General features: G+C 30.7%; 1 protein-coding gene across 4 annotated transcripts in view; it reads right to left on the reverse strand.

The window, feature by feature from the left end:
- Window positions 1-2,609: 2,609 nt before the first annotated feature.
- The window catches only part of LOC100168952 (neuroligin-4, X-linked-like), a 365,515-nt gene continuing 342,115 nt past the window's right edge, over window positions 2,610-26,009 (reverse strand). For 3 of the 4 annotated variants that reach the window (XM_029490516.1, XM_029490517.1, XM_029490518.1), the window contains 5 exons: window positions 19,491-19,642; window positions 17,945-18,057; window positions 17,589-17,737; window positions 13,312-13,930; window positions 2,610-6,646 (listed from right to left, as the gene is read on the reverse strand). In XM_029490516.1, the coding sequence (XP_029346376.1) occupies window positions 6,054-6,646; window positions 13,312-13,930; window positions 17,589-17,737; window positions 17,945-18,057; window positions 19,491-19,642 (1,626 nt within the window). In that variant the 3' untranslated portion in view covers window positions 2,610-6,053. Of the gene's footprint in view, window positions 6,647-12,652; window positions 13,119-13,311; window positions 13,931-17,588; window positions 17,738-17,944; window positions 18,058-19,490; window positions 19,643-26,009 lie in introns of those variants that run through there. The other variant, XM_029490519.1, reaches the window with a different exon arrangement.

Below are 26,009 nucleotides of genomic sequence, written 5' to 3' on the forward strand. Positions count from 1 at the left end.
GTGAGGTATTACCTCCGATGTTTTGAACTAAATTCACGTTAAAATAATAATAATAATAGTGATGATGATAGTAATAATAATGAGATTTCCGTCTTTGTTGGATGTCTTTTGTTAGTAACTATTGTTAGTTTCCCAAAACAGTACTTAGGTTTTTGTACTGTAGATTTTCAAATATTGTTTAATAATAAATAATAAGCAGTTCAAATTTGTTTTAGTAGATTATTATTTTCCTGCAATTGTTCTTATTATATTTTGTTGTTCAATTTTTAATTAAAATTGCTTTTTTAAATTAAAGTTTCGTCACGGATAATAAAATATTTTTACTATTAATTCTTATTAACATTATAAAATATAATTAACATTATTTAAAATTTTAAAAATAAAAAATAATTATTTATTTATTAGAGGACAAATATTCCTGACTTATTTCATGATGAGTATTTATGGTAACAATTAGGTACTATCAGTGGATATTTTATATGTTACAGCTGATTCTGCACGGCGTTGGCCTGTATATTACCTGCCTTCTTAATGTACTCTATTAAATGTAAACTGCATATATTTCTAACACACTAATTTTGGGTAGTTTCGATAATAATATGTAAAATACAGGTCAAATACATTAGATTGTTAGTAAAATGTTATATAGTTTTGTGATCTATAAATCACAACCGCACACGGATTGTCTTTCATTCAAGAATGACAGAATAAAATATTAAAATGTGTTGTTATAATGTGATATTTAGTTCTGAAGTTTTGTAGAGGAATAATGTGAATATCGTTATTATAGTATTGAGTATAACATATTATGACTTGACTGATACAAGTTTATATAAGCTATCTATCTCAATAATTTTAAACTTCTTAAAATAAGCACGTGAATATGTTTCCGTCGGTATTAAGTACAGTATATACTGTATATATCATATTATATTGACTGAATCCACCAAAATATTTTGATTTTTGTTTGAGATGATGTCTTACCGTCCACACTGTAGTGCATGACTGTCAATATTTTGTGTATCGTCAGTCACAACAATGAACTTATAAATAAATTATAATTTTTTAAGCATGTGATCAATTTAACAATTTTCTACGATGCCATTCTCAATATATGTACAAAGTGCATATATAAAGGTTAAGGAGACTATGACAAAGTATTATGTGGTTTATATTAAACGTACGTATTTGAAAATTTTCATTATAAAAAATATTAAAGTTTATAAACCTGTAAAATCCTATTAAGTTCTGTTTGAACTTTATAATCGTTAATTTTCGTTTGTACCTAAAAATAACCTAATATACATATTTATATTGCATTTAATATAAACAAAAAATTATATATAGTAAATAATTGTATTGTATCAAAAGAATATAAATCATAAGTTTAAAAAAATATGGCATATTAAAAAATTATTATTATACTGAAGAAATTAATAATATTATCAAATTCTATTTTTTTCACCAACGGTGGCGAATATGTTCATTTGAGTACTAATTCACTAAAAGACTTGGCGTACATACAAGTTATTGTTGTATTTAAAAATATTTCTCTACATGAGTTTCTGTACCATATTCAAACAGATAATAAGATGAAATCTGCACAAACTTTATTTATAACATAATACCTAATGTATCATAAAGTTGTGATTAGATTGTTATCCTGCAGGAGTTTTAGAAATGACGGCAAATTTAACCGAAACTTTTCCACGTCAGTATTGAAATTAAATGGAAATCACATAATTTATGTCAATATAGGAGTTTCAATCTATTCAAATTTTTATTTATTCTCTAGGGGACATTATTTGTGTTTGCTGTTGTCAAAAACAATACTTCTGCTGTATAGGTAGGTACATAAATAAATCATAATATACATTCTGTAAACATCAAAACCGTTGTTTGTCATAATCCCTGGTTAATTGAATATAGTTAATTGTGATCAAGCTTTGCGCTGTTCAGCATTCAGTTTCAATGAATATTTACCTATGTTATGACTTATGCACCAGCTGTATGTAAAATACTAAAATGTGCTTCAATATAATATGATATGTTTAATTCAAGTGTGTGGTCTTGGATATATCCAGCTCCATTTTATGTTTATTAAAATAAATTTCTTTTTATAACTGCAGAACTTATGTTTGAAAAAAAAATCATTTTTTGAATATTGGATTTTTGTTGTTTCCACTTTTTTATTTTACATTATTGATATTTTTACCTAATAGACTTATCACATAATTGTATGTCTTAAACACGTATTATGAAAATAGTTGACATTAATAATATTATATAATTATGTTGGTGTGTCAAATATTTTTATATTATTCAGTTATATTTTAAGTTTACATTACTTAAAGCAATTAAAAATCAATAATTAAAGATTATGTTATGAATGTATATGAATGTGTTCAGGAGATGTTTTGTATTTTAAAATTTGTATTTATTAACACATAACACAGAGGACATGGTACTTTAATATTTTTTTATACATTTCGCTAAGATATATTCAGCCAATTTATTTTGTTTTGGAACAATATTTCGTTAGAAAAACTATAATAATTGGCACGATAAGCAATCGTATGGATTGCAGGAAGCACACGTTTACAGTAATGTCAACGTCAAGTAATAATTCAGTTTATTAACAAAAACTCAATAATTTCGTTTCTTATTTCACAATGATCTTATTCGTTAAAATGCATTAATAAAAAATAATGTTTATACAAAAGGACTCGTACCTGTACAATATTAATGGAAACAATAGACTAAAAATATAATCATGGACATTAATACCTAATAATTATTTTAATATAAATATATATAATATATAGGTATAGCCGTTATTAAACAATATGGCTGAACAAGAACGGGATAATATCCAAATATTCAAAATAATAATAATAATAATAATAATAATAATAATAATAATAATAATCGTATCGTGTCGCTATTTGTTTAGGGTTCCGTAGGAGGTATATAACATATTCTGATTGCCAGAGACTATATAAATTTTAAACTATTTCGTTATGAACAATAGTAATATAATAACATAAACAGTGGCCTGTTATGTAGGCTTACGAAAAACATGCATGTTTAGAATATTGTATAAATATTATTGTTTAATAATACTTATATGATATACAAGATGAGATTTACTAATCGGATAATAATAATAGCGTACATTTTTTGTGAGTGTTTTCTGTTTTTGATGGAATGTCTTTCCTCGTCCTCAAGATTTCGTATATGAGTCTCGGCAAATCATAATCTAATATAATAGGTGTGTAAGCTTATGTGGAAAAAAACATTTAATAAAACGGCTGACAAATAGAAGGTATACCTATGGAAGGTATGTATTTAATTTGTAACAATAGTAAATTATACTGTATAATATTATATATATATATAAAAAAAAAATACATAAATACCTATGTACATTGTACACACATTAATTTTTTACTATTCACATACGATAATAATATAATATTATATGGTAATAATAATGTACATACAAATTGGCGAGCACACAAAATATCGGTTTATTTTATTATGAGGTTTTGGTAACTCTTAGGTACCCATTACAACAAATTAATATGATAGTAATAATAATATGTCAGAGCTCGTTCCGCGATTGACCGATGAGTTTAAACAATAACACTAGCAGATACTCATTACTCACGAAATCTTTATCGTTTTACTAATATTATCATTTTATTACGTTGTCACTTATCCCAAGCGATTTATAGATATTTTCGAGAAGAAGATTAAAAAAATCGATTGATTATAAACGGTGTTTGTCGGAGAGTGGATAGTATTGTTATTGATAGTATTTGTTAAAATATTATCATAAGCTTCTAATAGGAACAGCGTTGTACCTAATGCGTGTTTTAAAGGAAATTGCATAAAAATGTTCATAAAAATCAATTCATTATAATATTTTTATGACGACAGTTTTGATGATGAGTGCCTTGTAGTTTAAGTAAAAAACCATTTCCCGAACTGTTACCTCACCGCCACGACCAATGCACCAACGCGGTTATAGGAAAACATGGTTATCATAATATTATTATATGTCTGTTATCGAAATGTTTGCGCGTGGCAGCAGCATTTTTAAAATCATCGCGCAAAGAGTTTAGGTTTCAATAATATTTTACTGTTGTGGAAATATTTTAAAAAAGCCATCAAGAATAACATTATTTTCTGTAGGGAGTCGGTGACCCGAAACTCATCGGTCTTCCGGCGGAACATCGATAATATCCACATTATAGTATAGTTACATTATAATCTCGTGAATTTATGTATTTTTCGGTCGCAATTGACTTCGATAGGGGACTTATTGGGATCACAATTAGTGTACACCATTAACAGTGGCAGTACAGCTCTTACATAGTATAATTTTTCTAATACATTCTATCATTACAACATCAATACACACGATTAATATTTAATCTTACAACATTAAATAATATTAGGCATTTTAATATTTAATCAATATTTCACGGTTTTTGTGAGCAATGTTCGATGAACGACTCGGGTGTGGGCGTTTTCCTTTTTCCAATGACGTTGTTATCCCGACAACAAACTACTTTGTGTACGTATAACAATATTGCATTATGTAATACTTTATTTTATTATATCGTATCCAATTGAAGAGAACTTAATTTGCATCGGTTCGGGATGAGTCATATTTTTTTCCATTTTATTTATATTTTATTTTTAAACTTTTTCGATATGCATAATAATAAGATCCGAATGAAATAAATTATTTGTTTGTTCTTGTCTCGTGTCGGTAAACTTTTAACAAAAAGTAAATTCTGTATCAGGTTTGGCCACACAGAATTACAAACTTTATTCCGGCACGATGGCACGTAGTTTTTTCTGTTTTTTTAGTAACTACATCCGTCACATTTTGTATAAAACCGTTGAAACTAGCCATCGTTGAATTCGATTTTAAAATGTTGAAAGTTTATACTTTTGGTAAAATTATTCGGGCAACTGTTGTATTTAAACACTATTTTGAACTGTTACATACTTCACCCTTATGTGCGATGTAACATATAGCTAAAATTGTGGGACTTTGACGATGAAAAAAAACAGTTGATAAAATATATAAGTACTACTTATGAGTCATGACCGATTTTGAGTTAAGAAGTTTTCCATTTTAATGAATTGTGAAGAAATACAACATGAGAAGCTTAAGATTAATTTTGCAAGCGCGTTAAAGGCTATACTGATGACGTGTATCCGTCTACTGTTATATATGTTTAATATTATTAACGACGTTTAAGTTTAATTAGATCTTATTTATTTATATTTTTGATATATACAATAAATATTGTATATACCTTTCAGTGATACGATATCGTCGGGTTCCCGGAAAATCAATAGTGTCATTGGAAAACGGAGATTTTTATCAAAACGCATAAAAGCGCAGCGTGTAAAAAAAAAACAGTAATTATTAAATAATTTCAACATAATTTTTGGTAACTAAAATCATTAACGACCAACGGAATAACAATAATAATAATACTAACAACATTTCACTTGAACAAAAAACCGATACAACAATAACCGTTAAAAATATCGATCTCAAACAATAATAATAATAATAATAATAATAATAATAATAATAGTAATAATTTCAACGATAATACGTAATGTAAGTTTGAGGACGAGGACGTTGACGGTGAGAGGGATGATGCATAAAAGAAGGGGTGGTTTCACGGAGGAACCGAGGAAATATTTATTTTAAAGATATAATACAATGTCGTTATCGTTATCAATTACATGTAATAATATTATGTACAGAGACATCTTTAGTGGGTGTCGTTTCGTGTGTGCACTTTCGCACTTTCGCACTTTTGCAACGCGTCGAACATTAAGTAATGTCATAAGTAGAACAAGTCGCCGCCGCCGCCGCCGCCGCCACCATCACCATCTCCGTCGCCATCGCCGACACCGCCGCCAGACGACTCGCGGAGTTGGTCGCATATCCTGGTCAGGTCGTTGGCCAACCGGTCGATTTCCGTGTCCGACGACCGGCGGTGGCCGCGGTTCGACTGTCACACGTGCAGTTCCTCGACGGCCACCGCCTTGGTGCACGGTTCTGTGCCCGCGTCCACGGCCAGGCTGGACGAAGACGCGTGCGGGTGATGCTGGTGTTGCGGTTGCGCGGGACCGGCGCCAGCGGCTACAGGGCCGGAACACGTGCAGGCCGGCAGCGTGGACGAGGCGGCCGCGTGTCTCCTGATGGTCCCGTGAAGGTGCTGCTGGTGGTGATGGCCACCGCCGTGGTGATGGTGATGGTGATCCGGCCGCGGGCACTTTGGCGGCGGTGGGGGCCGGGGCAGCGTGGACGACGCCCCGATGCCCACGATGCTGCCGCCCGGGTGATAGCACTGGGCTGCGACGTCGGCGAATTCGGCAGGGGGTGGTTGCGCGGCCCCCCTGGACATACCGGCCGCGGCCACTGGCCCGCACACTCCTGCACCCTGGTCGGTGGGAGACTGCGGACCGTTCGGGGCGACCACGGTGGTTACAGGAACTGGTGGTTTCTTCAGTATTGAGTGAGGTTGTTGGTGCTGCTGTTGGTGCTGGTGCTGCAGGTGTTGCGTCACGGGCCGCGTCTCCATCATTTGCAACAACTCAGTGGCTCCTAGAAAGGGACATTATATAAAAAAATTAATACAATTTTATAAATTTTTATTTGTATAATCTTATAAATTTTATAAATTTCGTTGTTATAGCGAAAATTACCTTGGGAACCCAGTCAGGTAAAGGTGTATTTGACGCATTTACCTGACTGTTATGATATTTTTGGGTCTTAATAATACATTTTAATCTGAAAAGGTGAGATTTTTTCGCCCAATAAAATAATTGATTCAAACCAGGGCATGAAATCAAAATTAAAGATTTTGATTTTAGTTTTGATTTCAAATATTGATATATTTGTTTTTTACTGATTTAAATTTAAAACATGATTTTTATATAGATTTTGAACGTATTTTTTTGATTTGAAATATAAATTTTACATTTTTAATTTTGATTTCTAACTATGAGAAACTTATAATCGTTTGAGCGGCTGTGTAATAGGCCTAAGAAAACGAAATAAGTATTAATTGTTTATTATTACCAATATAATATTTGTATATTATAAAACAATAAAACAATTATTGTTTTTGTATAAATTATCAATTAAAATTTTTTTCAATTTCAATATTACAAAAAAAAATTTGATTTTGATACCACTTGATTACTTAGATAATTTTTAACGATTTTGATTGATATTCAAAATCGATTCCGATATTTGTTTCAAGCCTTGATTCAAACATTTTCTCTTGGTTGGTATATTTTTAAAAACGTGGTATTTTGTAGATTAGAATGAAAAAATTTGAATTCGACCTCTTTTCACCACCATATGTTCAAAGAAATTATCGTAGTGGTAGCCCGACTTATTTTGATTTTCCCCGATCCGGTTTATCGCATTCATACTTAATTAGATTTACACTATCGTGATCAATACTGGATTGATAATATTATGTGATTTATGAAATCGAATTAAAAACGTGGAGTTCTGTAAAATAACTTATTTTTTGTTTTTCAAGTTCTATTATTTAGAAAAAAAAACACAAACTGTGTATTTACTAATTATCACTGTCATTCGTCAGCGTATCGAATTTTCTAATTCGAGTTTGTGAAATCTGATGAATTAGTTTATTTGATAAATCTATGATTGTTATTTAGAGGTTATACGGGTTCAAATGAACGATCTTGGCGTACCGAATAGTTCATTCCTTTTGAAGTGGATTGTATCTTTAACAAATGGGAACTATTTACGGTACCTATTATATTACAATCGCGATGATATCCAAATATCCGATAACGCTGATGATTTAAAATTTTAAACAAAGCGCAAATCAAATAGATCCACGCGGAAATATTTCAGCTTTGGATTATTGAAATCCGGCAGACGATGATTTTATATTGGATATTTTCCTGGGCTCAACTGTTTTGTTCGGTATTTTATAAACCATGGTCATATTATGTATGGATACACGGATCCGATAATAATTTAATGAAATTAAATAACAACAACGTGGAAACGGCGTAGGATGTTATATATTACACTACATAATACATATTATATTATATATTGTTACAATATGACAAAAAAGTATCATACAATGTGTTTCCAGACAATACGTCTAGCCGTCTAGGTATTTCAAAACGATTATTTTGCAGTACGATAGTGAAAAAATTACTTCCGTGTTGGAAGTATTGTCACAATTTATTGTTAATAACGGTTGTCAGTAAACAAGTTTGATATAAAAATAATATTATTTTCGCAATTATAATTAAGATATGATATGGTAAACTCGTAAATTCATTACGAATACGTTCTAAAAGTTGAAAAACTATGATATTCATCTCGTGCATTCAAATATAGACGTGATTGTTGCTTAGGAATATAACGTGGATGGAAAGGAGTAAAATATTATATCATAATAGATCGTGACGACGTATATGTATAGCGATCACAATCCTATGTGTTATTAAACGAGGTTGAGTGGTACTATTTTCAGAACTAATCGACGGCGTTTTACTCTGTGGTTGTCCGAGTGTAGCCGTGTCGCTTTCCGCGAAGTGTTTGCGGAAAATCATATCATACGAAAACTCATAGGTGAATGTTTGCTAAGCCTATAGTGCTCGAAATGGGAATTATTAAGTTGAGGAGCTCCATCCAACGGTTTAAAAACTGCGTTCCATGTGCACAATTATTTAAGGCAGACCTGCGGAGGCCTTTTTCCACAATTCGAGCATCCCTGGCTGAACCCGTTGACCACACCCGATCGGGCATAGTCAAAACCAAAAACAGCATAAATATACGTAATCATATCGTATTATAATATCATGATTTATAAATATCTCTCACAAGTTTCAGATAAATTTAACCGCGAATATTATTACGAATAAACTTATACGAATAGTTTTACCATATTATATAAACTAGTCTGGTTTTTGATTTAAACGTTTTCGTTATATTGACTTCATATTATAATAATGTTAAGTCTTTACCGTAACGAAATATTTGCCGTCACCGCACAACCTCACCTCGTCTTATATATATTATACGCTTGGTCTATTAGTATTAGGTCTGTGATTAAACCACAGTCGGTGTACCTACGGTTGCAGGTATAAGTCGTATGACGTTTCGTGAGTTCCGGGATATCGTCGGGCGAGTGCAGTATCAATCGGCGGATGAGATGACGATTCGTAAGGATATGAGTGCGATTCGTGTGTTTTACAGTTTTATATACACATGCAGCGATGTTTACTGCGTCCACAAGAATACTTCGTAAAACTAAAAACCGGATCTCGGCCCCTGAATGAAAAATAATCCTAATCGTACACATAATGGTGATAATCATAATAATATTATATCGTGTACATGGCGCGAGTTTCTGTTCGACGACTCCGGTGTTGCTGGTCGCTTTCCTTTTACCTATATTATATTCATATACAAACGGAACTGCTAAACTATAAATCTTGACGAAAGTTGGTTTATTTTTATTTTTACTTGGTATATATACGTATATATTTTTTAGTGGCTTCTACCTAACTCGACTAATTTATTATCTCGTATAAAAAGAAAAGAAAACGCTGCAGTGTGCTGTTAACTGTACACGTCATAGAGAGCGCACTAAACAAAATATATATGCGTGTTGTATACATATATATGTACGTAATAAAAATAAAGAAATTGTTCTTCGTGAAATGAAATTTGTTCATATTATTATTATTTGCTTTGCGTATAAGAAACTGGCAAATTGTAATACTGTTGTTATACGGTTGCCGGGTCACAAATGTTAATTAGTGTACGCGTCAACGGACATTATACCTGCACAATTATATTATTGTAATAAAATATCGCATGTTTGAGGAAAAAATAAAAATAAAATTAGCTTGTAAATTATTACTGCAATGAAATTTGTCGTACGATACCTTAATTTATTGTTTAAGGAAACTGGAAATCGTTGTGTATAAATTATGAAAAGAACTTGAGTCAATGCAGATAATACATTATAATTATATTGTGTAGTCTTTAAAATTAATTTTAAAATTATTTAAATTTGTTTTCTCGCAGCCGTCTAATGTTTGCTTTTTATTTTTATTTATCATGTGGATAGTTAACCAAATATATCATTGCTTTTAAATTTTAATTAAATGAATAAAATGAAAAGTTTTATACCGAGTTCCCCCATAAATGTATTTATATTTCATTTAAATAAAATATAATGTACTTTTATCATTATTAGATTAATTTATGGAAAATTGTATGTTCTAGAAAATTAAAATGTTTGGATTGAACGAGTTTTTTTAGCTTGGAACAAATGAAACCGGGACTAGTGAATCGTCATTTTAAATCAGAAAGGTATCATATTATCATTGTTATTAAAACAATTTTAATGAAAATGGTATTTGTAGGTAGTTTTTATTTTCTAGTAATAACTGACAGTGATTTTAGTAGGATGTGAACCAATTGAATATTCTCATGATGATTTGAGTAGGTTGTAATAATTAATAATTATAAATTATTAATAATAATTATAATTATTTAAATTATTATTAATTTAATAATAATTAATAATTATATATTTATATCTAAATAAATCACAGTTAAATCAATTATTTGATTTTCGTCCTTGCACTGAGAATCTAAATTTTAAAGTTTAATGCAAAATGAATCTAATAATACAGGAATAATTAACATGTTCAAATCAATAGAGTAGTATGGCCATGAGTAATTAATTGCAATCAGTTAAAAATACCTGTATGTTTGTATATGCCGGTAATATTGTTTTAATGTGAAAGATAATAAATGTAAAAAACTAATATAAATCGAATCATTAATTTTATTTGATTCATATTTAGTCGATTTAATCATTATATTTTTGATGAAATGTTTATTTTATTTTGTTTTTTTGATAATATGTTTTGTTAGTACCTGCCTACAATCGTAAAACTCTGTATCTAAACACTTTTTTTAAATTGTAATAAAATTGTGCACACTTATTAAAAACTTTTATTATCAACTACTTTCACGTTTTCGTTCCAAATATCTCTATTTTGTCTTCCCTTAAAGAAGTCATAAAAGTAACGTTCGCTTTATCTATCGTTCGAAAAAAAAAACACATTATTTTTTTATTTCTCTTTTATTATAAGCTTTAGGTTCTAACCGTTGTCTAGTTTTTAATGTTTTTTTTATTTATTGTTATCATTATTATTATTTTTTGGAAGTGTTCCAATTGGGTTATCAATTGATATAGGGGCATTATTATTATGATTCATGGAACTTAATTCTTGTGCACACAATTTAATAATATTTGTATTCCTGTACTATAACAAATAATAATATGTATCGACATAACTATAATATGCGTGATTACCGCTGTATATATTATATTTCAAAAGACCCATTAGTGCAAAAGTTTTAGTCTGTCCATTATACATTAAAACTAAGAGAGTCGTTCACTTTACGGATACTGTGAATTTAAGTAATTTATCCCTATTCCCTCTCCAATATTATTATAGTATACTTAAGACGATGATATAATTCGTACCTATATCATACTCATCGTGAGCTATCTTACAACGACTGTTGTTTTTTTTTTTAAATTGTCACAACGACTTTAATGAGGCGTTCTTTTTATAACCTTTACAATTGTTTTTTTTTAGAAGTACGTTTCTGTACACCTATAGTTTTTCGTGGTTGATAAAATGTTTATAGTCTCAGACGTCTCTTCCTCGTTGACATAATAATTATAAGAATAAGGAGTAATGATTTACGGGGTCGCCAAAACGTCGCATTTGCATCGTCGTCGTCATCTTAGTTGCGATTAAAATATGGGAAGAGGATGGAAGCTCGAGGATCACGCACGTAGAATTTTAGGGACGCAAGGTTTGATAGGTACCTACGCTATAAAAAAAAACAAAATAACGTACGCATGAAATAATGCCCAGTGGAGAGAAAAACGACGGGCTGAGTCAAGATTTTTTATCAGACAAAACAAGTAGATAGACGCAATGGGCGAGGGATGAAATTATTAGGATAAAAACGGTGGCGTCATAATAATATTTGGACGTGTAAACAAGCAGCTGCTGCAGTATATAAGACGCGCTAGGGTGTCGTTTTGAAAATTATAAACAAAAGTTGAATCCTGTCGGCTGATATTAAATTTAGAGATACAAAATAATTATTATCCTTGATGCGTAAAAGCCGTTAAGTATCTGAATTTTCTAAGTATCTCTGTGATTCGACGCATTATTGAAAGTATTGTAAAAATATACTTTAAAAATTATATTTAAATACATATACAATCATATAAATTTAGAAAATAATTAAAGTTTATTCAAAATGCTTTTATGAAAATATACTTAAGGGTATCGGAGTCTGTGCGTTTTTAGTATAAACACGTACCTTACAGGAAAAACTATCAAACACAAGTATAAAGTACTAGAAAATGAAAGCAAATAAAATGTTTGAAATACTTTAATATTAATTAAACAATAAAGGTGGTTAATGAAATATAAAATAAATTAATATTCAAATAAATGTTTGATAATTTGATTTTAATTGTAAATAAAATAGTAGGTATAGTGGTTATGAAAAAACAATCTAAATTCTTTTGTATTTTGAAAAGTATTTACATAAAAGTATTTGATTTGCAAATACAAAGATGTCCAAGACAATATTTAAAACAATTTATAAATACTTAATTTAAAAAGTATTCTAAATACATTACAAGACTTTTTATTGCCTTATTGTATATGCTAAATATATATAATTGTTGAGCTTATTAATTCGTCGTAAGTGCTACAAAGTAGCAAGTAGGTAGTGTTCAGATATGTGTTACTGATATGTTACTGCATTTAATGTGATGGAAATTTCATGTTTTGCATTTGTTCAATTTTTACTTGAATATCAATATATGTATATATATATATATTTTAATAACTGTTCTCTTATCGAAGAATATTATATCTGAGCTATATCGGCTGACGAAGAAGAGATGGTTGAAATTTAAAGTTATTTTTATTGTCATATTGGGCCTACTATCCTGAATATCCTGAAACAAATTCAGTTCTGGGAAATAAAATTCAACAGTCACAAAAATGTGTTTCTTATATAAAAATATACTTTAATTTTTAATATTAAAATGCATTTTTAAGACTGTTTTATTTGTATCGCATTAAATAGCCTATTGATCTACACTATTTGCATAATATATATTATGGTTTGGACACATAGTTAGGGTTTACCTCCTGTAGAACACAAATTAGTCATCGGACCTCCGTTCTCGGGACGCTTTTTGATCTTTTTGATCCGGTCGTCCTGCTGCTGCTGCTGCAAGTCCTCGGCATCTCCTCCGGCACCGGAAGTCCGCCGGCTGCTGTTGCTGCTGCCCCGTCTCCCACCCCAACCGGCTGACTTGTTGCAGTAGATCACAGCGAAAATCATTATGTTAAGGAACAACAGCGAACAGCCAATGCCTATAGCCACTGCCAAGGCCAACGGAAACGTCTGATACGCCGCACCGCCACCACCACCTCCACCACCTAATTCATCCTGGCCATCGGAACCCGACGACGATCGACCACCACCCTCACCATCGTCTTTGTCACCACTCGGCCCGTTTTTAAGCTGCCGGCCTCCACTTCCAATACCACCGTCGTCATTATCGCCATCCCCGCGATCTGAAGATGAGGAAGACGCTACCACTACCGGTGGAGGCTGTAGCACGTTCGTCCCATTGGCTGTCCCGCCGTCGGAAGTCCCGGAAGTGGTCTTATTGCCAGTCGTGGGCTGTTGCATAATGGCTGGTGGCTGACCCCGGTAGTACACGTCCGGTGACGGTCTGCTGGTCGTCCTTTCGGAACCCTGCGATCGATGATAAATGATTATTATTACTATCATAAGTATTATTTGTTATACATATGATTAAATTTGAAGTCATGTAAACATTCTATTTGAAAAACAAACAATTTTCAGATAGTATGTGGAATACTCTCATAATATTTGGATATTAGTGATTACGATCCAGGAAAAATACAATATAATTGAAGTAATATTATTATAAATTATAATAAATTATTGATATTATATTGAAAAAGATGAATCCAAGTCAACGGTTAAGTGTAGTGAAATTGCCTATCCAACACGCCGTGTTACCATAATCGATGCGCACAACAGAAACATGCATTTTATGAGATACTAGAAAAAATGTATCCATTGGTGTTACAAACACTGATACAAAAAATGACAAAAATCATATTGTAAAAGTCTATAAACCTTAATACTATATACAAAAGTCACTATTATACTAAGATGTAAGCGCTTCATATTATAATATCTAATGTTTATACATTTAAGTTTGAATTCAAAATTTTTTTTTTTTTATAAATACTTATGTAGAAAATGAACAAATTTTAAATAACAATGAATAAAAATATATTTCCAAGATATGTTAAATTGTACGTATTAAGTATTATGTAGCTTCGTAAAAGACTTATAAAACATTCTATCAATTGGATTTTTTGGGCGATGCGCGTATCAAGTTAATTTTATTTTTTTTTTAAAAAAGGCCAAACCAATTTTACAATATTTCAATTATTGAATAGTTTTAAGTACCTATCATTACCAATGATTCGTGATAATTATTAAACGTTAAAATACGTCAATACGTCAAATCTCTTTACAGTTATTAAACTTGATTTTATAGTCCAATTATAATTTTGAAAATGTATTTCTGTTTTTATTTTGTAATATCCGGGTAAATTATACTATTACAACTATATTATTATTGAGATTAATGTATTTGCTAAACCAATCAAAATTAATGATGCAAATATATAAATCCTTAGGTATAAAATTACAATTAATTAAAATTAACCATTAGTATAATGGATTGAACTTTGTAAACACATAAAAATATGAACATGTATGATTTAAAAATTAAAAGTACTTTACGATTAATTTAAAATGTAAAATGTCATACTATTGAATAAGTATTATATACATTTCTTGATTTTTGAATATTTGAATTTTTTTTTGAATATTTCCAATTATTAAAAACAATATAGCTTAGACAATCACAAAATAAGAAACTAGGAACAGACTTCGTTATTGTGATCGGTTGTTATATTTTTTGGTATTTGATTTGCATACAAATACCATTCGATTTACCTTTTATAATGGACCAAGTTTATACTATAGTTTTATATAAAACATAAAACCAAGTTAACAGAAATAATGATTTTATTTTATCCATAGAAAGGTTTGAACATATTTTCATTTGACGTACACGCATCAGTGCAAATTCAATTTTAAAGGTTGTTCATTAATCGATTCAAATTTTCTCAATGTTTCATTCAATAATTTATTTTAACCACGATGCTTTTAATAGTTTAAATTCAATTTGGTATACTACTCAATCCCTGTAAATATAATTTAAAAATGGTAACAGGTAAACAAAAATCCATGTTTAAAAAAATAGTAATTTTTTTATAATTATTTGTTAATTAAACTAATGTGGTATATAACGAATAAGGTTTAATGTAGTTTAAATCCAGTAAATATACTGACTTAATTATGTATATTATAAATTACAATGTTGTTACCTGTTTTGTTTATAAAACATTTTATTTTTTTTATACAAAAAACATTAAATTAGATTTATGAAATATTGTCGTAGTTATTAATAACAAAAGGAATTCGTTTTAATAATAATACTTTTGTTGAAGATATGATTTTCCATTTAAATAAGTTAATAATTGAAGTTTGAAATGAAATGTATTCACAGGTCCATAATAATCACAATTCGAACAATTTATGAATGTTAATGATTATATACGGTATTTTGTTTATTAACTTGTATATTCGGTAAAATACTTCTGGGTCTTTATTCAAAAGTAAGTTCACTTAACCCAAAGAATGTATGCCATTGAAGCTTACGAAACTAACTTTCACATTCAGTCGTTGCAAACATTTCTAAACAAACATAATTTACGACAAGTATATAAACCTTCTGTGAAACCTCTTATTATTTATAGTTCGAGATGGAGCGTTCGGTGGATTCATAATAATAAATTAGAGAAGCCGCAAAATTCTTAAAACTTTTGTGGTCGGTGACTTAGGAAACGTCAACTCGTTTTTCTCAATTAATTTTCCTTCGACCGCCGAATACGTATTATAGGTGTATTGTGTTTTATTTTTTAATCACAGACCGTTCGTTCTCGCACCGATCAAAAGGTTTTATAATCGTGGGGTGCGCACCAACAGCACTGTAATATTTCGATATTATCCGCGATGGTGTGCGTATATACCCAGCATTGAGGTAATAATTTATGAACGTTAATTATAAAAAAAAAAACCGTGGTGGAAAAAAAATCAATTTATTATTATTTTGCGCAGTTACCAGGTGTGCCGAAACGCCAAAGGTGATGCATTTCCTAATGCTCGATATGGAATCGTCCGTCGGAGGAGTCGAGCTATTACCCGCCGCCCGGCAGATTAATCAATACACCGTTCCACGCGGACCGAAAGGAATAAGTGCCGAACTCGCAAACTCGCCAAAAAAAAGAAAATTAAAGTTTATCGGCACATAATCGTCTAAAGTTTTTGTCACACGCATTACACTCGTCCTGTCCTCGACCATCGCTACATTTGCCGTCAGAAGAGATGACACTCATTATGGGATTATTTTCTTACGACAATCACGACGGCGCTGTCGGCTGGAGAAGGACATATACAAGGTGATCCATTTAAGCGTTCCAATACAATCATTGATTCAAAAAGTTTTGAATTTTTTGAAAGTATTGATGTCATTAAAATTTTATCTGTGTCACGGCAAAACAATATTTTTGAAAAAAAATAAGTTTTTTACAATAATTCATAATTGATTATCGTTATTAGTTTTTACTTTTCTGAAAGGCAGCAAATAGATTTTAAATTTCCTATTCTAAAGCGAAATATTTTTCGGAGCAGGAACTTCAAAGCATAAAAAATAGAATTGCAAATGAGTAGTTAGTTATAGTTAGAACTGAGGTATTTAAAGTTTAGACGATCAACATTTTGCAACAATTTAAACAATATTATAACTAGGTATACACTTGTTTTAAAATTATGTTGTCTAATCCTGGTCAAGAGATCAAGTAAAAAATATATTTTCCAAAACTGTAAAACATTGAAACAATGAGCGTATACACTTAAATGGATCTTGATGTATACCTGATATACAAACAATAAGTTTTTTTTAAAGAGAATAAGAAAAAGAAGAAGATTGGAGAAAATAAGAAAATCGATCTTATTTTTCATTCACTCGGAAAATGAACAAAACACGAAGGTAATATGTGATGTGTACAATATCGGTCGAGTATATGCAGGGTACGTCAAAAGATTGTTTGGTTTTTTGACATCAGTTATATGAGTTGAACAATAAATAGTTGTTATCGTTCCTATGGAATAGAAGACCTATACATGCATTACGGGTGTATTTATTTCAATGGTATTTTTAAAATGATAGTGGCAGGACCCTTACTGGTTTAAACGTCATTCCGCGTAGATCGGATTGGAACATGTGATGATAATAAGGTACGTCGTCGCCGGGCTTGTGCAGCTCGGGAACTAAATTCAACCAAAACGACAGTCTATGGGCTCGGTAATGGCTTTTCAATTTGGGCTTCGTATCTGAAAATATATTAAATTATTGTACATTAACCGTAATGCGATTTACCCTACTCGCATCACACTTTATAATAATATTCTTACATCATATATTATATATTATTATAGATATAATATATACGATGTATAGTATTGTAATAACGATCGTGTATAAAATTGTCAACCGACGATGTAACAATAATAATAATATATTATAATATTGTACTGTACCTAAACTCAAATATTTTTTATGTACGGTCTCGTACGCAGTCCATTCGATATTCTTAAACCGACCGTGTTCTTGTTTGTGCAACATGTCCTGGTCCTGCGGCTCATTCGGATTACTGGAAATTACGCAAAAGCATTACCATAAAGGTTTTTTTGTTATTGTGGTATATTCACCGGCCTACCAAATGCATAATCCGTACATTATAATCGCTTAAAACATAAATATTTATTGGTCACAGTTAATACTAAAATACTACAAAATCATTTGCATAAAAACAAAAAAAAAAAAAATGAGTAAAACGGGAATTTTTACACAAAACCAGTTTTCGACAAAATCAATTTTCTTATTTTGTTGTAATTCATAAATGAATAACTGTAGATACTTGAAATTTTCACCAAATGTTTATATTATAATTGTATATACATGGTATAATTTAAAAAACACTTTGACTCTTTTCGCGTTATTTATTGGCATGAGAAAATTCTAAGTACTTTTTAAAATAATTTGGAAAAAAAATCGAACATTTATTAAAATATTAATATAATTAATAATTATTCGGAAACGAAGGTTACCAATAAGTTAGACTATCTTTACTTAGATTGTCTTCGATTTTTTTCCATAAAGTATGTCGATAAAAAAATTGAGAATATAAGAATAAAGAAAATGTTTAAATATTTAATATAAGTTATTAGATGAATTAAATAAAACAAGTTGACAGTAATTCTATTGATATTTTATATTTTATACAAAATAAATAATAATAATAAGAACAATTAAATGAAACCTACCGTTATATGACTTGTACATTTATTAAATTACTTTATATCAAAATATATATATTGAAATATACCTAATAATATAGACTGACAGACCCCTCTTCGCCCAGAATCGTTTTTTGTATGTAATGATTTGTGATCAATTCAAATTTAAGATATAATACATTACAATGACTTACTCAATATCGAGGTATACTTGACACCTACAAATATATATATATATATATATATATATATATATATATAGTAAGCATATTAGGTTTGATTTTGTCTTTTTAATTCTGTTATTTTCCCGACAGTCGTATAACTTGTGATTGGAATTGTAGTATTACTTAAAATAAAAACCCAGCTGTAATAATTATTATTATCGTATATAAACGTCGTAAAAAAATAAAATGAAAATAGAAAGAAAAGGAATTAGTCTTAATACGCATTCTATTCGAATCGTCTGATATAGTCATTGAATCGTGTTTATGCCGGTAGTGTTGAGGCGCCATGGTGCATAGAGCACGTTCCGATGGCAATAAAAAGAGCAGCGAATAAATGAAAAATACCTATAAACCATTGGACTGGCGGCTGGTAAATAATAATATTAAACTGTCTGCGGGCAGATCAACGCGTACAGTATATAATATGACCTACTTATCGGAGCGGAGATTGGATAAAATAATAATAAAAATAAAAAAAAGTGTTGGAAACACTATTTACGGGAACTAGGATTTTTTTATCCACCCCTCTGATTCTTATTTTATGCTAATAAAATATATATTACCCCGTCCGTGCAAAATTGCTCCAGTAAATAACCGCAGCCTCGGAAAGCAGGACTTCTGACTTGGTGTAATTCCTCGGAAAATGCATCAATCCCCCTACCAGTGGGGCGCCGAATATGTACGGCAGTTCTTCACCGTGGATACATCCTTGTCTCTGAAACAAAACCAGATAAATTACCATCGTTTGTTGGCTTCGATTACAGTATAGTGACTTCACACTTGGCTATTTTGGAGTACTTTTTTTTTATTTCTTTACTATACATCGGTTAACAAAACAAAGAATTTAACCACTCGGATATCAAATACTCCATTAAAATATAATAATATTTTGACCCCGGTATACTTATGTATTTAATAATGTTACAGGCGACTGCCCAGCTATAATAATTAAGAACAATATAACACTATTATATATTTATAATATTATGTAGATAACAATGATAGTTAAAATAATCAATAATAGCATGATTTCATAATTTAAAATATTATAAACAAAAAAGCATAGAAACAATAGACAAATAAAAGTGTGATATTTTCGGCAAGGCCCAACAATGGGTGGATAAATTGAGAACTGAGCAGATAGTCAGAGGAATGTAGACTGAAAAGAAGCTGTGTTTCTGGTTGAGCGTGTAGGATTTTCGAAGCTAACTTCGGCTCATAAAGATGGGATATCAATGTATAAACAGAAATGATTTAGGTAGAAATTCACAATTGGCCGTGACAGTAGATGAACCAATCATCTGACTGATTGGAACATAGTCACGGGGAGGTTGTGGGATATTAAGAATAAAGGAAGTACTAGGAAAAAACATTATCTTGCACCTGTCAATCATAAGACGATAAGAATAAGTATACGGGTCCCAAAGTATAAATCCATATCCGTATATATAGGCCTAACAATGGAACAGCAGAAGGTTTTAAGAGTTTGAGATAAATACTTATTATAATAATAATATTACGACCTCACATAATATTTCATTCCAATCCGATAAATTTTTCGAGGATTATCTATTATTCAGATGAAATATTTACGCTGATAAGTCATTTAGTAGTGATATTGTGCTGAATAAAGCACTTTTACATAATTTTAATTAAAATATGAAAATTCAGAACTAAATAACACAGTTATAATAATAGGAACGTTCATAGGAGTTATTATACTAAACATTTTAACAATATTGTTTATCTCAACTTTAAAACTATAGTAAATTTCAATAAACACAAACGTGGTTAACTGTTACGAAATAAATTGAAAAAAAAAAATTGGATTTAAACAGTGTATTGTAGTAAAATTATCTACCTACCAAGAAGAACTTCCGATGGTTGACACATAACTAATGACGAAAGTACTATAGTTCATTATTTAATATATCTGTATTATATTTTGTACAATAATAGGTAGGTACATGGTTATTTTTCTATTATCTCAACTGAATAATTTTTTAGAGACACACGACTCGTTCATTTTATATTATGCCTAACGTCGTGTATTGTTTATGGTTTTCGTTTTAATTACAATTTTTTTTTGTTTTACTTTTTTTGCGAGCACGAATAACGTTTTTGAGAATTAAAATTTTTTACTTAGTCTTTAAACGGCATCATAATATTACTGTAAAAACAACCGGTAAATATAAAAGTAATATTTATTTGTTCCAGTATTCTACGGCGTATAACACAGCGTATTATTAATTCATCCACCAAATAATATACTTTTACAATAATAATATGATATATTATTGTGTACGAATAATATTATATCCTCTCGTGGGAATTAATTTTCTTTCATTCTGTGTTTTGCATACCATGCTATTCCGCAATGTATAGAAAAGCGTGGTGTATTTTTTATAATTTATTTATTTTGTGGCTTAATAAAAAAAAAATAGCCATTCCAAAGGTACCCATATGCAGTGATTTCGCGGTCCAGTAAAGCGACACCTCGACCAAGACATTGCAGGAATTTGTTTGCACAAAAAATGAACACCATCCGTATAAATCCAATTAAATAGGGAGTTTTAAGTTTTAACAGATTGAAAACTATTACGTTTCGCAATATACGTAAATGTAGTCAAAGTGGTTATCTGAATGTTGTGCAACGTAAACAATAATAATAATAATTCTGGAATATAATATTATTATTTTACTATGTACATTGTACAATGTACTGCTCGTCAAAGGTGGGCATTAACTAGTTAAAAAGTTAATTTTTTTTAAACTTTTTAACTTAACTAGTTAGTTTATTTTCTAATTAACTTATGAACTTAACTAGTTTAATTTACAGTTGAAATTACTTACCTTTTCTCAGTTGATTTAAAAAAAAATCTATCAAATTAAAAACATTTTGAAATTGTTCGTTTATACGTAAATATTACTATGTCAATATAAATTAATAAAAATAATCTAATACAAAAACACGAACATTTCTGTTCTTTTTCATGATAACATAATTTTGTGTATATTCATATATTTTATTAAGTTGTAAATTATGGGCGCATGTAAACTCCGCCCTAAGAACCTTTTTTTTTTTAATGTAAACTCCACCAGTGACAAAAATCAGGTAAAATTGAGTTCATGTAAACTCCGCCAGTGAAAAATATGAAGTAACAATATACACTATGCAATTAATGTAATAAGCAGATTATTATTAAACAAAAAAATCATGATTTTAGGGTAATTATTATCTTTATTAAATAAGTATATGCCAAAATATATAAAAAACTTAAAAATAAAAATAATAAATGTTCGAACAAATCATACAAATTGCAATGGCCAGTATGATGTTAAAAAATAATGATAGACAATTGTGATAACTATTAATCAAAAAAAAATATGTAAGTATATTATATTATTATGACATAATATGTTATAATACTTATAATATTTTGAATTGTAAACTAAAATTACGAGATACAATTAGTAGATATTCAAACCATTAAGTCTAATATAAATCAATTATTATAACCATTTTGTATTTATAGCATTTTCTAACACAATAATTTTATTTTCATTTTGAATTTCTGAGTTTACTTACTAGAGAAATATCATTTAGTTTTATATAAGGAAGGCCTAACTAATACTGGTAGAGTTTCCATATACCCATTACAGGTAAGAAAATAAAACTGGCGGAGTTTACATTAGACCTTTTCATTACCTTTTTATCTAACCGGTATTCTGGCGGAATATGACCCTTAAAATATGACCTTATCGATCTCAAGTAGACATATTAACGAATTCAAATCAGTTTTCATAAGTCTTTTCATGTTATCAGGTCCATTGGTAGGATTGACAAAAAGTACCTACATACATATAAATGAGCATAAATCGTTTAACGTTCATGTTAAATACATTAAACGTAAAATACATTAAATACAAGGAGACTGGAGAGGATATATTTTATTCATTGTCGTTACGTCATTTCTATGGGATGATTATCACGATTTAAAATATAAATAGTATATTATTTCAAATTAAAGTAGTTCATAAATTAAATTCAGTACTCAAGTTTATTTCTACGTTGCATTTGACCAAATGCCCTTTTACATTTACACACGGTTTAAGATAGGTATACCAAACTCAGTAAATCTAAATTTAAATAGTTTACATTCGCATTTCGATTAAGTAAGACTGGCTCCAAGAAACGTGATCAGTGTAATACTTTTTATTGTTGTACGATGTATAGTGCGTTGGTTTTTTTACGTTATTTTAATAATATTAAGCGATCAGGTAACCCGCAAATACCTATGTAAAATATTACACTATTTAAAAGGGTCATAACTCGTATAAAAATTAAAATATCGGAATAACTAGCGTGTCAAACACAGATAAATGTTGTTGCCCTCGAGTTTGATAAGAGGTCAATTCACTCTAACACTAAAGTAAAATACACAGCATTTGTTTTGCCGAACGAAAATTTGATGAGCACCTGTGTGGATGTGCGGTTGTGGAGTCGCAACCATTTTCGGTACCAAACTGATAACAAAAATGTAATGCTGCGGGCCGATGGGTGATGAACGATGAACCTACTATCTGGCTATATAATAATATATAGGTACACGTCGTCGCATGGGAGATTTTCGAATTGATCGGTCTCTGTGTTGGAACACTTGTATTTAGCTTATTAGCAATTCTCAATTGAAACTGGCACATATACCTATCTACGTCTAAAACAAAAATGGCTGTCAATAACAGCAACGAGATACAGTCCACAATACTCGAAATTATCGAAGTAACTGTAATCCGAATAATGGAATGCCTTTATGAAGATGAAAGTTACGATGAAAACCTAATACAAGTTATTACTACTCTCATTTCTTCTATTCGTATGGATACGGCTCCCCCGGGGCCAGAGCCTCAAGAAACAACTCCTATCCTAGACGAAGCTCCACTAGAAGACGCAACCGGAAAGGACAGCGAGAATGAAGAACATTTTGAGGAGTAAATTGTCTTGAACAGTGAATTGCTGAGTGGCAACGATTCCCGAGACAGCACCACTCGGCTACGCGGTCCAAGAAAACGACGGTTTTAAAGATTCATCAGTAGTTCAGGACGAATCTATTGTATCAGCCTGCAGTTATGCGCAGTCGGGTGGCGACGCACCGCCCTCGGAGTTGGTGATTGTCGACCCAACTCCGAGTTCCGAGGACGGACCTCTCGACGACGTAGTGATGCCTGCTGCAGAAGACGTATTATGTGCAGACTGCAGATATTGAGCAGCTGGCCAAGGGATTATCTGTGATGGATAGTAGCGATGAGCTGATCGGCAAGGTGGATCCTGCAGCAGAACGCGAAAAACGCGTTTCTCCATGTAAAAAATCGACGTGGAAAAAAGTAAAGCGCGTTTTTAGCGTGTTGTTCTGTTGTGGTTGTAAAACCACCCGAACCTAATCAATAATTAGGTTATGGATGACTCTCGCCTTTTCGTCCCACGGCAATCTTACATTGGCCGCGTCGCAGACTGTTCCGCAGCACAAAATCTCTGTTCACTCTCTCCGCGTGTCTATATTGATCTTCGCCGTCTGTCATCAGAGTCGTCACCGTCAACCGTGCTCCCGTGGCTGTCTCGGTCTGGCATCGTTAGTTGGGCAAGGTCGTCACGCGTCAGAGTAAACGCGCCCGTGACACTAGTCAACCTGGGAGACCGGTCGTGGGAACGTGCAGAGGTGACCAGTGGCCACATCATTGCATGTCCGCACCAAATCGCCATCTCGTATCCTCTCCTCCTAGTTTATTGTGTCTCCTGTCCGTCGTATTTTTTTCCTCATTAAATTTTCTTTAATATTTAAAATAATATTCACTTTATAAATTTCGGCTTTTTCTTTTTTGTTCTACCTTTTTTTTGAACATACAAAATTGTATAGTAACGGCATCTGTTTCCAAAATTGTTTCCGTTTTTGAAATTATATTCAATATATTACATATAATTCATATTGTTTTTTTGTTTGATAAATAAAAAAATGTTGTGAACACAAAAAACTATTATTGCTTTTTTTCGTTTTGTCGAGTGTAAAAATCAATTTGTACAGATTTAACGACTATATAATTATTGACTTGAGTTGTAATGTATCCTAATCTGAACAAATCTTGAACAGATATCTACTATTGTACTTGGAAACCACCTTTCGACGGTATGCGTGTTTTGACAGTTGTACAATAATATAATTATAGACAAAACCGCACAATAGGTGATACGACCTTTACCGAGTACCGAGTAATAGAGAAATAAATTATTTTCCGTAGGTATATTTTCACATGAGGTCGCCCGCAGACAAGTGCGCAGCTGCGGGAAAGTAAAAGACGTGACTATATTATAATATATTATGAATATAATATGATAATATATCTACCAAATGTTCGGGAAATCGTTCGTCTTTCACGTTTAGTAAATAGTTCAAATTTCTTAAAATCAATCGTATTAATATTATATTTAATATTCTACGTATTGAAACTTTTTTTTTAAATCTTTTTCTTTTGTTTTCTGCAGCAGGTTCCTTTCGTCTTGCAATCTTTTAATAATTTATTCAATACAAAAACAATAGTTTTATTTAATAGTATGTGTAGTCAAAATTATTAGAACCAAATACAACATTATTGATAAAATCGATAAAATCGCACATAGCTTAATCCTAATTTATTTATTTTTGAATGCATATTGTAAGGTTTTAGATTAAAATATTGAAAAACGGAGTCCGATGCGGATTATTATATAATATTATTCTTATTAATAATATTATAATAAGCTAAATATATAACTATAATGATTGTTTTATTTTCAACTGTAATTATTACTGTAACAGTATTTTCTCCAGCCGACACGGCAAACATCTTAGCTCTGATCCCCCACCAAGGGTTTAGTCACACTGTGGCTTACCAACCATCCAAGAACTCGCAAACCGAGGACACAACATCACTATTATTAGTAACTATTCACTAGAACATCCAAACATAAATAATATGTGTGGTCAAAATTATTGGAACCAAATAAAATATTATCGATAAAATCGCACATAGCTTAATTCTAATTTATT

The sequence above is a fragment of the Acyrthosiphon pisum genome, chromosome A2 (genome assembly GCF_005508785.2).
Source record: "Acyrthosiphon pisum isolate AL4f chromosome A2, pea_aphid_22Mar2018_4r6ur, whole genome shotgun sequence".
NCBI classification, from domain to species: domain Eukaryota; kingdom Metazoa; phylum Arthropoda; class Insecta; order Hemiptera; family Aphididae; genus Acyrthosiphon; species Acyrthosiphon pisum.